The sequence below is a fragment of the Panthera uncia genome (genome assembly GCF_023721935.1).
Source record: "Panthera uncia isolate 11264 chromosome A3 unlocalized genomic scaffold, Puncia_PCG_1.0 HiC_scaffold_11, whole genome shotgun sequence".
NCBI lineage: Eukaryota > Metazoa > Chordata > Mammalia > Carnivora > Felidae > Panthera > Panthera uncia.
This window is the reverse complement of record NW_026057578.1, coordinates 61,539,511-61,554,273: the sequence shown is the minus strand read 5'-3', so window position 1 is coordinate 61,554,273 and position 14,763 is coordinate 61,539,511. Positions and strand designations below refer to the sequence as shown.

Sequence of the window (14,763 nt, the reverse complement as noted above, 5' to 3'; positions counted from 1 at the left end):
TGCTGAAATGAATCCAGTCAAGAAGGATTGTTAAAATATTCTGATGCTCATGTGGCATTTTAAGGCTATCATTTGTGGTTCCTGCCAAAACTTTAAGGGAAGCAAGTCCTAACAGGGATGGATGGGTTGGTTACATAGCAAGTTTCCAGGCATTGCTGGGGGGTTGGGTTTTGCTTTTTCGGTCTGTTTCTTCTTTGCTCTTTTTTTTTTTTTTTCCAAAAAAGATGTATTCCCAATACTCCTGTCCCCCCTTCTTTTTTAAAACTGTTTTTCTTTCAACCCCCAGATTTTACAGGGGACGGAGATTGCCATTAGGACTACTCTGAGCCCTCCCGCTCAACCTACTTGAGCCTCACATGTATTTGAAAGATGAGAGAGATGAAGTTGGTGTATCTCAGACCCAAGCTTGTTGAGATTTGTTTGCTTCTCTCTCAAACTTCTCAGAAATGTTTAAGGTCAAGCAAGATACCTCGGGATGAGATCCTGTTTGTATTTTTTAAAAACAGAGAGAACCATTGAGTTAACATGTTTCAACCCAGACCAGTGGACGAGATACAAAACATTTTCCTCATTCTATATTCCTTTTAAAAATAGGTCACATTTTGAAGGAATAAGGTGTTTGAGAAGAAGTGAAGCTTGAGAATATATGAGGTATTTCTTGTTGACAGTCTGAGCTTATGGAAACTTGTCAGGTAAAAGTAGTCACAAGAGATCAATATATTAAACTGAGCCTTTGAGCAAGTTGCCCAAGATCAAAGCTTCTTCATATTGCAGTGAGAAATAAAAATAGGTCTTCCAGGCAATGACACACATCAAGAATCCTGCTGCCAATTGCTGATGCTTCCTACTTTTCAAATATAGAAATCTGCAACCCTAACCTGGAAATGACACTTAGTTCGATAAAGGACTCTGAAATATCTGTCTTGCTCCACCTGTAGCTGTTGGCTTATAGACGTATTGCTGTTGGAAGATTTGGGCAATGTTGTCATTGCCCAGCTTGCAAAGGAGTACAGCCTTTAAGTGTCCTCAACACATTTTCCTAATGTTATGTAAAACACTAATATAGTGGGTTATTTTTTTCCCTGTAGCATGTAACATGTTCCATCTTTTGGATAAATCAACACATGGAACCATTCCCAATGAACTCCAGCCAATTCAGATTCACAAACAGTACAAAGCCATGTAGTAGGCACAGTGGGGAACATAGAGATGAACGATGTCATCCCTATTTCAGAAACCACGTAAATAAAACAGGTATGGATTTCATCAACTGTAAATAAATAAGAATCTGGTGGATTCCGGAATGAGGTCAGAGGGTGTGACAGGAGCCAGTTTGTGGGGTTGGGGTGCCAAGGAAGTCTTCTAGGGGGAGGGAAAAGTCTTTAAAGGCTGGCTGAGATTTAATTGTTAGATAAGGTTAATTTTCTTCGATTGGAGAATTGAGTGAGGTTAGACTGATAGAGAGTCTGTGTTGCTAAATAAATTGTGAAGGTCTCATTGCCCAAGTACAAAGGAAGGAATCTTAGCACAGTGCTCAGCATTGTGGGAACCACTTTAGGCATATATAATGGAGTCTCTGTTGTCAGAGTTTAGTGATGGTTCAGTCTGGTTGAAAAGAGAGCTTATCCATGTGAAACAACCAACAGTGACGTGCATAAAAAAGTTCTAATTCTATAGTGCATATAATAAGTACAAGGATTCAGAAAAGAATGTGGACAGTCAGGGGAGGCTTTGCTTTATAGGGGAGTTAGGTATTTGAGATGGGTCCTGGAGCATTGGTGTGATTTGGAAACACTAAAGGTGGTAGGAAAAGAGCATGTCCAGATTGTGGACGGCATGGGTGAAGGCACACTGTAGAGAACACGTGTGGTATATTGTGTGCCAGTGAGGGATAGAGCTGAAGAAGACCTGGTGTGTTTTGGAGAGCAGTACAAGATTTGATAAGAGACCAGTTGTAGCAGGCCTTAAATGTCAGCCAGAGGAATTTGGATTTGATCCAAGAGTTAAGAGGAAGTCAGTGAGCTTAGGCTTACACTGGTAAATAGGCTGCTGTCTCCATGCACAAGAGATACACTGAGGAGTGTGTTAAATCTTTCCAGCCTCTCCCAGTGATCAATAAAATTTCCAGCCCCTCCTGGTGGTTAGCAAAAGCTCCCTGGTAGCCATCTACCAGCTCTCTGTCACCTGGAAGCCCCTGTTGCCTGCCTGGCAGCTGGTAATGGGAAGAGAAATGCTTCCTGAGTGCTTCGTAGACTGCATGGCTGTTGTCTTCTCAGCATTGTCAAGAGGACCATCAAGCCACAGAATGTATAGCAGGAAGGGAATTTAGAGATCATCTAGTCCAGTGGAATCCTTTCGTTAAGTAGAAGCTTAAGTGGGAGTTCAAAATGTTGAAGATAGTAGAGAGAACATATGTGGTACAAGCAGGGGTGGGGGCCTGGAGGCCCACCCGTATGGCCCCTCACCCATTGGGGGCCCCAAAAGGGACTAAGAGGAACATCCTGACTTCCTATTTCAAAATAGGAATCTAATCCAAACCAGTATTTGTAGATGAGAAATTAGGCACAAGAGGGCAGGTGACTTCTTCCTACTTGACTTCCTACTTCCTACTTCCTTCTTTGGATGAGCCAGCCAGCTTCCTACTTGATAGATGTGGCTGGCTCTGGAGGTGGCCCATGTTGGGCTATAAATAGCAAATTTGTTTTCTGCCTCATGATCCATTTCCTTCTTCTACTGTGGCCTGATCATCCTCATAGCATATTCTGCAACCCCGTGCCCTTGGGCTGCCCGACACCCTTTTCCAGGAACTGCCCTCCTTGGACAGGGACCCATGCTCTAGACCTTTTGCCATCAAAAGTTAGCTATCGAAGACCCTCTTCCTTTAGAAATCTACTCTCAGCTAGCTGACTGCCACTGCCCCTTGAGCCGGCCAACAAATCATGCTAGCATGTTACTAAGTTCTAATATGTATGTAAGTTCATTCTCCCGGATCATACTGCTATTTTTCAGCAGCAGTCTTTGGAGACAGTACCCTTAGCTGAAGGCAGGTCTTCAGGCAACACACTGACCTGGCAGGACGCTTCTTTAGGCCTTGCTTGGCCTCCTGGTTCTCTGCCCTCATACTGAGCTGACTCAGCCCTGGCACTTGTGTCCTGCGTGGCCAGGCTTCAGCTGCCTCCAGGAGGGCTTTTGGGGCATGGGGACTGGTCTTACATGAATAGACCAAAGGAGCAGCTTCAAGAGAAACCCTTCAGAGTCTCACTATCCTTCCTATCCCCTGCGCATGATACCCAGGCTTCCTTAGTGATAGGATTGGCCCGCACACCCCTAGAAATAACATTTTCCCAAGCAGTTTGGGGTACTTATTTCAGGGCTCCCTGCCTGAACCCAAAGCCCCTGTGTTTCTGGGTGACCACAGGGAGGGTCACGTTGAGAGGGACTTGGGGAACGGAAAAGTCTCTAACCTGCGTATGCACTTTGTGAAGTTGAGTAGAGGCAGAGTATACTCGAGGTTAGCAGGTCTGGGTTCTGGTCCCTGTTCAATTCTAAACCAACCACGTGGGGCTAGCCATTTTGTTTGGGACTCCATTTTTATCTGTAAAGGGGGAAGCTGTCATGATGGTGGGAAACCGATGAGGGCAAGGAAGGATGTGGTGAGTAATGGGCATGAACATACAGAAGAGCTGAGCAAATAGAGGAAACATCTATTGTCAGATAATTAAGTCTTTATCAACATAATCAGCCAGGTTGAAAATGGGCCTTTCTGTTGGCCCTTACAGGAACGGCTGTGCCTGGAGCCTGGCTTTTCACCAGACTGGATACAGGACACAACACCACAGCCTGTGGCTGCAAACCAAAATACTCTCCTTGTTTGGCATGGTGTCTCACTTTTCATCTGATTGTGTTTGGGACACATAGATATAATTTGTCTAAAAAACCTTGATTCTATTCTTAGTTTTTGCCCTAATCTTGGGCAGGTCACTTGAGCTATATGAGCTACTTTGTTGATCTGTAAAAAATGGGAATAATAATGCCTATTTTTTTCTTCCCTCTTAAGAATCTTATAAAGTAGAAGTATTTTTTGAAGACAAAACTTTTAATAAAAGGTAGTTGATATTATGATTATCATCATTACTATTATTACCAGGGATCATTTCCAAGTGTGTGCTTTGCCAAGTGCACGTTAACATAGTTCTGTTGACTGTGCTGTTGGAAATTCTCACCTTGTGATCTACATACAGACTTCTCATGCAGCTTCTCGAAGTTTTTATTCACCTTACTTATTTATCCTTTTTAATAATCCTGGGGAGAAGGCAGGGTTTGAAAAGAAAAGGGACTTCTGTTAACATTTTATATAATAACTGAAGCTATATATCCTCCAAGCCCCAAACTGTACAATAAAAGTTTTCTTGGATACTACTTTTTTCCCATAATTCCTAGCACATAGCTTATTAAGTTATTAACCAGCAATTTCTCTGGCAGCATATTAAACTTTACTTTTAAACAAGTCACAGAGGGCGGGAAACATGCATCTCTCATAAAAGGAATAAAAAACATACACCCTCTAAAACGATTTCCCCAGGCTTTGAACAAATCCCAAGCCCCACACAAGGTCTCTTTTTCCTCATTCTCTGCACATAACTTGAGTGTTAGTACATTAATGAGAAAAAGATGCCTAATAGAAAGATGGAAAAATATGAGGGCCTCTGGGGGGGTGTGGGAGGCTCCCTGGGGGTCCTCTGAAAAGGCAGGTGAGCCTTAATGGAGGGAAAAGGCAAAGCCTTGGCCTTGAGATTGCGGGCTTCCTCTTGAGCAGCAGTTTTGCCAGGGAAGCAGAGGCAGCTATGGCCTGGGCCCTGACCTACGCAGTGCCCTGGTGCCTTCGACAGATTGCCTGTGCCTTGTGGAGTGCCTACCCAGAACCCTGGTAAAGTGGTTGGGGCCCTGTTTTCACAGATTCCATTCCCCGGAACAAAAGCTGCTTTTCCAGGGGAAGCCCCATGTGCTGTGCAGCGCAATGCTGGAAGCTGGGGCTCACAGCTCCTGGTCTCTTGCTTTGGGCATGGCAACTCAGTCAATTCCCTATAAGTTGGTCAACCACCAGAGCAGGGCATGAAGATGGCTTCACTTTAAAAGGAAAATTCAAGTAGGAGGGCTACAGGGCAGCCTCTATGTGTGGGTGTGAGTATAAACACTTGCAAAGCTCCGACCAAGGAAGGCTGGATGGAAGCTGGAGTGTACCATAAAAATGCAGCTCAGCCGTCACACCCCCTCAGGGGAGGGCAAGGTAAACGAGCAGCCCTGGGTAGCCAGCCAGATCCTGCGTGCTGCTGCCAGCTGGCCCTGCATACAGATCTAAATTCTGGATGTTACAGTGGGGGAAAATAACTTGTTTAAAAATATACATTCTGCATTTCATGACCATTTGGCATCTTGGTTTAAACAAATCCCCTATTGTTCCTCCAAGAATGCCATGTGATGGTTGCTTGGCTGGGGGCTGTGGTAAAAATGGAAATCAGCAGGGAGAGAGGGGTTCTTTTTTATTTAATTTACACTTCCACATTTATATGACTTAATGTGGCCTGCATCAAAGAAGTACCTCCTGGCTCCTAACCCATAACAGCTCTTCCTTTTATATCCAAATGTAAGGAGAGGCAACTCTGGTCTGTGGGCAGCTACCAATGCAGAGACATGAACTGCCTAGGTTTGCAAAGATGGCCAGCAGGATCTCTGGGAGACCAAAGGATGGTCAGCAAAATACTGTGTCAGGTCGCCCATTCGGATTGTCCTTGGAGACTGTTTTCTGATGGTTAATTAGGGAAGGTTTTCTTGGAGGACAGGCTTTGAAGTGAACTTTCAATAAAGGACATGGTGTGGCTGGACATATGTCACTGGGGAGATTGTAGCAGGATATGGGAGGATGTTCTAGACTCTTTTCCCCCTCTCCCTCCACCTCCTCTTCCTCATTATTCTTCTCTTGCCCCTTCCCCCACTTCTCACCTGCCTTCTCTCCCCTTGCTCCCTACCTACTTTTTCTGGTTTTCTTCTTTCCATCCTATTTTGGGCCTGATGGTGGTCCCTGGGATATTACTTCATTAACACCCTGGCTGGCTCCATGGTAAGAGGCTGCTAGTGCTTTTTGCGCATTGTGGTTGAGAGCAGAAGCCGTCTGAGTAGGAGTGAGGCTGTGTAGGGGCCAGCATTAGAGCCCGCAATGGGTTGTGATGAGCCCCTACTAGGACTCGAGCTCCAGAGTCATTTTAAGCCATCATGCTTGTCACCTGCACCTGTCTGACTTTCTGGCCTTCATTTGGTCCCTGCATGTGGCAGGCATGTTCTCACCATCGTATCTGCTCCAGTGAGCTCTCCTGCCTGGATTCCTTCTTCCCCTTCCCGAGCCAAATCCTTCCATGTCTCCAGACCCCCTCCTCCATGACATTCCCTCTGATTGTTTTTTTATACCATAAGCTCTGCAAGATCAGAACTTTCTCCTCTCCCTCCCTTTCTGTCCCAAGTAGGATATCCCCCATGGTACTCAGTAAATGTTTCTAGATTAATGAGGTTAAGTCATGAGTCTGATTAGGCTTCTGGGGGAGTTAGATATTAGATAGTTAGATATTAGATAGTTAGATATTAGATAGTTCTGGATATTAGAGGGATCTCAGACCCTGACTCTGTTGAAGTCCAGATACAGTCATTTGACTTAGAGACCTTAACAGATACTAGCAGTCTACAGCCATAACAGCTATTTCCAGCCCTCTGAAGATGACAGTGAATGCTTCTGGGAGAGCGTAGTATGCCCAAAGTGAACTGTCTGTCCCTTCTAGGGGGCCCACCAAAGCTTCACACTAGTGAGTGGGGATCTCAGCTTTCCAGCATGGATTGGGCTGGTGGGGTCCCACTGGCAGCTTCAACCCTTTGGGGCTTTTGAGTTCTGAAAGGTCACTCCTAAGCTCTCCCATTGGGTGTTTCACTCATCCTCTATGATTTCCTGTTGTCTTCCCCTCCCATGTCTCCTTTGCATTTCTCATTATTCTCCAAACATGTCATGTGTCTTTGGACATGCTGCTTCTTCTGCTGGGGTCACTCTGCCCATGTTCTGTATCCCAGACTTCTCATTCTCCAGCTTTTTACCAAGTCACTTCCTGACTCACCCAGGAGGACTAGGCAGGTCCCTCTTCAACCATCCTTAATTTTTACTCTGTCAAACCCTTCTTTTGGGCCACCCCTCATACTCTAATATGATTGGTTGCTTTCATTAAACTAGTGGCTTTCAAGATTTTTTGACAATCACTTGAAACAGATAATTTTACATATGACCTAATGTGTATGTGTGCTGTGTCTATGTGTGTATACATGTATACACACATGAATTCTTGCATAGTTTGAGATTATGATAATATTTATATAAGACATGAACAGTCTGTTAAAAAAAAATGCAACAGAGAGGAAATTTATTCAAGTTGTAGCATATTTAGTTTCAGGAATGTTTGCTTTCAACATATCCACCATCACTTTGGATACCAAGCATAACCCTGTTGAATCCATTCAGTATAATGTGGGGTGGTTTATTACCTGGAAGGGAAAAAAGGAGAACAAATCAATCAATGTTTTTATTTAAAATAACTGCATTTCATAAATTATTGACTTCTAACACCAAAGGTAATTTATTAAAAACTGATCCTGGGCAAGGACTTTATGGAAACAAGTGAAGGAAATAGTACACCTTGATGAACTCTGATTATATTTTCCTCCTCCCTTTCCCTCCCTCCCTCCTTCCCTTCTTCTTTTCCTCCCTCTCTGTCCCTCTTATCCTCCTCCTCTCCCTGCCTCTGTTGCCCCAAATCCTCTCTGTTTCCCTTCCCTCCTTCCTCTTCTCCTTCCCCTCCCTTCTTTTCTCTCTGTTATGCTGGTCACCACTCATATGAATGTTGATTTCATAATCAACAAAATGGGTCATAACCTACAATTTAGAACACTATTCAGGACTCTAAGTTCCTTGAGGGCAGTGACTATGTCACTCAATCATTTTATCTTCATATTTCCAAACCCTGGCACTACTGAGAGCTCTCAGTAGCCTGTCAGTTAATGTTTTCCGAATGAATGGGCCTCAGTTAAGAACCTCTGTAGCCACCGGGATTCCGGAAGGGACAGGAGAAGTGAATAATTTATCTCAGACTTCCCAGGAACTCCTGCTGTCCTCTAGACACTGGGGCCATTGTGGACGTGTCTGGGGAGCCCTACTCTCTCCGCCCTGCGTTCTGCCTCCCCCCAATTTCCAGGAGAGAGGGCAGGAGGTTTAATGAAGTGCAGAGATTTCCCAAGGCAGAAACGGATTAATCAGGTTCTCAGGTGGTTATTTGTCAAGGGACAAATGTTTAAAAAAATAGAAGAAAGTGAGATTCTTAACAAGCCCTTTGTTCGATTTTATATATGTAAACTTGGTCCTCCTAGTACCCGGGTCCTGCTGCTCCTTCCACAGCCTCCGTTCTGCCGTCTTTCAGCCCATCTGTTAGACCCTGACCATTTCTGATTTTTTTTTTTTTTGAACACTCTAAATCTCTATTATACCATACCCCATGCCAGGATTTTTCCATTTGGGAGTAGAAAAAAATCCCCAAGCCCACCAAAACCCTGTGGGTTGGTTTCCTGTCCAGCTGGCTTGCTGTTCCCTGGGATTTTATTCCCATAATCAAAGTGGCTTCACAGACCGAGAACAAACCTCTGGCTCACCCTGAACTCACAGTGTACCATTCCCAAGTCCGAATAAATACCAAGTAATAGTGAGAGAAAGAGAAAGACAACACAATTATTTTCCTGACCTAGAAGCCAGTTCAGAGTGAGGCCCAACTCTAACTCCAGACAGGGATATTATGTGGCTGTGATTGTGGCTGAGGCTGTGGCCATGGCTATCCTTGAGGGTAGAGCCAAGAACAGTGGACTCTAAGCCAGAATTTTTCTCTGATTCTGTCTCAGAGGAAAAGCCAAGGATGGACTCCTTTGTGGCCCCGACCCTCTGTTTCCTGGAATCCAAAGCAGCAGCATTTGAGGGAGTCCCCCACAGTCTCATTGACTGTGTCAGACCTGGCCCAGAGCCTCTCTGTTATGGGGGCAGAGTGGTCCCGGAAGTGTCCCAAGAGTCCAGCAAGGTCGACAACCGGTGCCAGGTCCAAAAAAGATACAGAGCACTTCAACCAGGCATGGAGCCCTAAAGACTGCCTACCTTTCCTCTATTCATTTAGAAATTTAAAAAAAATACATTAACTTAGCTAAAAATATCATGGAAACTAGGCTCCTCATCAGAGTTGAAAATCAAACCAGCTTTCCAGAAATTTCCCTTTATGGTTCTGTATGGCTCCACCAACAGGAAAACATCCAGGATGAAAAGCTATGACTCTAAGGCCATATGGGAACAGGCAGTGCATTTTTATACTAAGAAGCACTCAGTTGGAATGAAGTATCCTGTGTCCTGAAAGCCCAGCCTGCCTTATTCTTGTTCCTACTTTTCAGCACATTCTCTAATCTTCCCACCCTGATCTTCCCAGGTCTGTGGACAAGCCAGACTAATTCCTTCCCACGTCTGTTGCCGCCTCTTAGAATGCCCTTCCCTGTCAACTTTGCCTAGTTAAATTCTTCCCATCATTCACAGCCCGGTTGGAATTACATCTTCATAAACCTTTTTCATTTCTCCAGTCCACCTTGATGTTCTTTCTCTTAACTCCTTACATCCTGTCCCAAAGTTTGCCGTTATTTTTGCCTCCATAACTGGACAGAATTCTCTGAGGTCAGAAATCATCTCATGTACCTCACTTCCCAGGACTTAGCTCAAAGCTAGTGCTTTGAGGGGATTCCATCTGCTACCTGCAGGCCACTTACTCAGCCCTGTGCTACCTATCTAATGATTCATTAACCCCAGCATTGGCTCTTCTCACTTTCTTTCTTCAGTGCCCCTTTTTGTGGCAGAGGGAAGTCCTACCTGTTAAACAGTGGCAACACTAGAATTGCAAATTATACCATCAAAGAAGTTTTCATAAGCTGGGCCTTTCACAGGGAGTAGAAGAATAAAGACAGGAAATTAGAATTAAGAGAACTGGGGAAAATGAGATAGAAACAAAAAAGATAGGGGGAGGATTAGGGAGAAAAATTCCAAAAAGATAAAAGTTTTAAGCAACGACAACAAAAAATGGAACCGTAAAGTACTATAAGAAAATGTGGGAAAATTAAAAAATTTTATATAAAATTTATATAAAAGTGTAAAGTATAAAAAGTGACCTGTAAAATTGTACAGGTCATTGTACAACCATCCATCCCATGCACCGATGGAGCATGTGCCATGACCAATCTCACTTATAAGAAAATAATTGCAACTTCAAATGATGAGATCTTGTTTTTCACCCTGGCAAAAGTCAAAAAGTTTAATAGTGCACTGTGTTGGTCAGGTTGTGGGAGACTAGAATTCTTACATGCTGTTGGTGAAAGTGTAAATTGGTATAATCTTTTTGGAGAGCATCTTGTCAAAATCCATCAAAATTTTAAATGTGCAAATACCTTGATTGATCTATTCAGCTTCTAGGAATTTCTCCCCTGAGTACTGATTTATATTTACAAAATTGATGTACGTATATATTCTTCCTTGTTTTTAGCCAAGTATCTTCAACAATCTGCGTTATTCCAAAAGGGGATTGGTACCTCTGACAGGGAGCAGTCTACAACCATTTAAAAAATGAGGCAAATCTCTGTTTTTAATGGAATGATATCCAAAATATAGAAGTGAAAAAAAGTAATGCCTAGAACTTAGCATATAGTAAACCACTATTTCTGTAAAAAATAAACAAGTGGGTAACTATAGATAGATGCTTATAAATGAACAGAATGTCCCTGCAAGGACATACTGAAAATTAGTAATAGTGGTTGACTCCAAGGAGCAAAATATGAGTAGAGGGCAGTGGTTGGAAAAGAACTTAATTTTCACCACATGCCCTTTTATGCTGAATTATTTTTATGCCACGTGCACATGTTACCTATTTTTTAAAGCTCATTAAAAAAAGTAGCTAGGTGCAGGTATGAAATTAGGCCAAATGTAGGGTATACATATAAGCCACGGGTCATGGTAGGGTAAGAGTCAGAGCGAGCAGTTACTATAGAGGAAGCAAGTCAGTAGGACAGAAATGAGGCAGGTCAGCAACAGAGAGACCTTGACACAAGATAGTTTTGTTTTAAATCATAAGTATCTGACTTGCTTTCCATCTGCCAGCCTAGAATACGGGCATTTTGGGACAGAGTAGGGAAATGGTAAAACTGTTAAAATGCAGGGAATGAGACGGATGGGTTTAGGGGCCAAGTGTATGGAATCTCACTGGCAGCATCCCTGTGCCATCCCATGATCTTAGGTTGGGAGCAGAACCAGGCGGGAACAAGCACCGATGGAGCATGTGCCATGACCAGGCTGCGAGGCAGTGTTCTGGTCGCTGTGCCACCTCGGAAGCTCACAGTGACTCACTTTGTGGTGATTAGGGTTCCCATTGTACAGGTCAGGAATGTGATTCAGGTCACAGGAGTAAGCAGCAAAGCCAGGATTCAAACCCAGATCTGTCCCTACTGTTTTTTTTTTTTTTAACATTTATTTATTTTTGAGACAGAGAGAGACAGAGCATGAACAGGGGAGGGGCAGAGAGAGAGGGAGACACAGAATCGGAAGTAGGCTCCAGGCTCTGAGCCATCAGCCCAGAGCCCAATGCGGGGCTCGAACTCATAGACCACAAGATCGTGACCTGAGCTGAAGTCGGACGCTCAACCAACTGAGCCACCCAGGCGCCCCTGTCCCTACTGTTTTTACTACTTAGGCTGAATTATTAGTACACCAAGGAGGTTGGGGCCCTTTTCATGGTCAGTCTGAACTGAGGCTCAGAGCCAGGGGACCTTCAGCACTGTTCTCAAAAGAAAGTCTTCATTTTTCCTTTTTTTTTTTTAATCCAGACCCCTAAATCCAGGCCCACTTTTTTCCAGCATGTGATTCAAAGAGTAAAGTGAACTCCACATATTGAAAGAAGAAAAAATTCCATTTATTGGGAAAGGAATGTCTGTTGCAGTGTTTGTTAGCCCTTCTGTGTGTTTGTTTTTCAGCCGGTTATTTTAAGTCCATAGGTATGGTTTGTCCTATGTGATTGCAGTTCTCCTTCTCCAAAATGCTAAGTCAGTGATACTCGTAACCAATGATTTTCCCCCAGATCTGTCCACTTAAGAGGAAAATAATAGAATATAATTCCCTCTGCCAATCTCCTTGTTTTCTTTTTTTTTTTTTTTATTAATTTTTTTTTCCAACTTTTTTTTTTTTATTTATTTTTGGGACAGAGAGAGACAGAGCATGAACGGGGGAGGGGCAGAGAGAGAGGGAGACACAGAATCGGAAACAGGCTCCAGGCTCCGAGCCGTCAGCCCAGAGCCTGACGCGGGGCTCGAACTCACGGACCGCGAGATCGTGACCTGGCTGAAGTCGGACGCTTAACCGACTGCGCCACCCAGGCGCCCCTCCTTGTTTTCAAATAACTAGGATAGGATATTGGTTTTTGTTTGTTTTCAGTTTGTTTTATTTGGAACCAGAGCATAGAGTTTTATCTGTTCTTTACTTGTGTATCCCCAACCTCCACCATATGCTCTAGGATTTCATTTCCTCACTTGACTTACTGACGTCTCTTCACCGTTGGTGATTATCTGTCTTTTTTAGCATTCACCGTAACTCCGTAAGCCTCATGATATGCCTGTTACAAAATACCTTTTTCTCTTCTGTGACCCAAGCCTCAGGGAGAGAAAATATCAATTTATCTGCTGTTCTTTACCTTTCTAGGCAAAATCCATGTTTGGTGACCAGAGCTGTATATATTGATATTCTCTTCCTGTTGACTCGCTGCCTTGACAAACCCACAAAAGGCAACCAGCCAGGTATGATTCATAGTTACATCATATTTTGGAACAATTACGGATCTTTGAAATACAGGTGGGGTTTCGAGTGGTTGTACCACACACTCCCCCAGCTTCTACTTTTGTAAAACTAACCACACATCAAAATTAAGCATAGCGTCATACGGCTACCTCATAGAAGCTTCTCAAGGAAACCTGTCCTTGTTTAGTTGGAAGTTTGCTATTTATTTTCAATTTGATCATTCAGGAAAGAGCTTGGACTCTACTCAGATGCCCTCTGTATTTCAGACACCTTGGCTTTTTTTCCTCTTCCATGCATTTTCTTTGGTAGTTTGTCATTTTCAGTAACTGAGAGTCCATTCTGCTCCATTCTGTGGACCTTACTGAGCTGGGCTCATTTGATCCTGGAGCCTGCATACCTGAGACTCTGTCTCAAATTTGCCCTTCACTGCTTTAAGCTCTGCCTTGAGGTATGTTCCTTGGTCAAGTATGTTTCCTGGTATGGGGCCCCAGATCCACATTACAATTGTTCTATTTTAATCATGATTCACAGAGTGGTTTTCTTAAAATGGAGAAGGGCAACTCCAAATTAAAAAAAAAAATTTTTTTTTTGATGTGTTTATATAAGAGGCTGCAGGAAGTGCTGTACATGAGTTCCAGGCCACAGACTGAAACTGATTTTCATCAACACAAACTGGAATGCAGGGTAATGAGCCTGCAACTGGTTAAAATCAGCCTCTTCTAATTGATTAGGCCTGTCTAAAAGAGGCTACAATTACAAAGTCACATTCTGAGTACAAGCAGGCCAGGCTTTTCCTCTGTTACATTTAGTCTGTCAATGATTTCTTGTCTTCAGTAAATATATTCAGGCTGTCAGAGTCCGGCTCTGTCCATATGGAAGCCTGTTCCCAAATTCAAACCAATTTAAATTGCTTTGAGGGGGAGGTGCGAAACCATCTCACCCAGATCAATGTATATTAGCCCACAAAGCCCCTGTGGCCATGCAGAGGTAAGAAGAACCTGCCTGGGCTTTCATCAGCTCCACATCCCTGCACAGGGGGAGCTGTTGTATCCGTTTGGTAGAATAGGATCATATAGTTTTATAGTTGTAAAACGGGCCTACTTTATGCCTCTTGTCCCAGCATAATTATTAATGGTGCCCCCCTTTACTCTTACAAGTGTCCCGGTTTGCACAATAAGTTATAGATCACCTTCGCTGTAGGAAATCCCAGGGTTGCGCCACCATATTTTACACTTGAACTAGGGTGCAGAGATTATAAATTGGGTGTTACCAAATAAGTTGTTTTTGGGTTTCCTCTATTTTTATATTTCAGTTCCAAATTCCATATAGCTTTATAATACTTCTCTGCTTAGTAGCTAAAGGACTTTGGCGGTGAAAGAGTTGCTCACGACTAACAAGTCCAGTCGTTAGAGTGGTTGACTGTAATCATCAGTTTATTTGGACTAAGTTTTTCTTGATGTATTAGTACCTTTATTCCTTGTCCGGAGGGACATTCCTTGAATGTTTTGGAATTCCCTACTCTGTTCTCCAACCACCCACCCTTTATTGATGGCTGGTCTCCTTCAGGAAGATGACATTGGCCTTTTTTGAGCCATCCTTCCCTCCAAAGTCTTGCAGTATTTGGAATTTGTACCCCAGTTAAATGTGGTCACAAGCTGTGGTTTATTACTCAACAGTATTGCACTTGGATCGATGCATCATCCCTCTTCAGGTACTTTGCAGAGTAAGATGCGTGGGGGTGGGTACTCTTGCCCTTATTCTGTTCTGAAAGCCATAGCCCTAACTGTTTTATCCTGCACTGCCCAATATGGCAGGACTCCTGA

General features: G+C 43.5%; 1 protein-coding gene across 2 annotated transcripts in view; it reads left to right on the top strand.

Annotated features, from left to right (window-relative positions):
* Positions 1-14,763, top strand: part of THADA (THADA armadillo repeat containing) — a 333,497-nt gene that overhangs the window by 241,629 nt on the left and 77,105 nt on the right. For both annotated transcript variants that reach the window (XM_049650200.1, XM_049650201.1), the window contains one exon: positions 12,845-12,939. In XM_049650200.1, the coding sequence (XP_049506157.1) occupies positions 12,845-12,939 (95 nt within the window). The remainder of the gene's footprint in view (positions 1-12,844; positions 12,940-14,763) is intronic.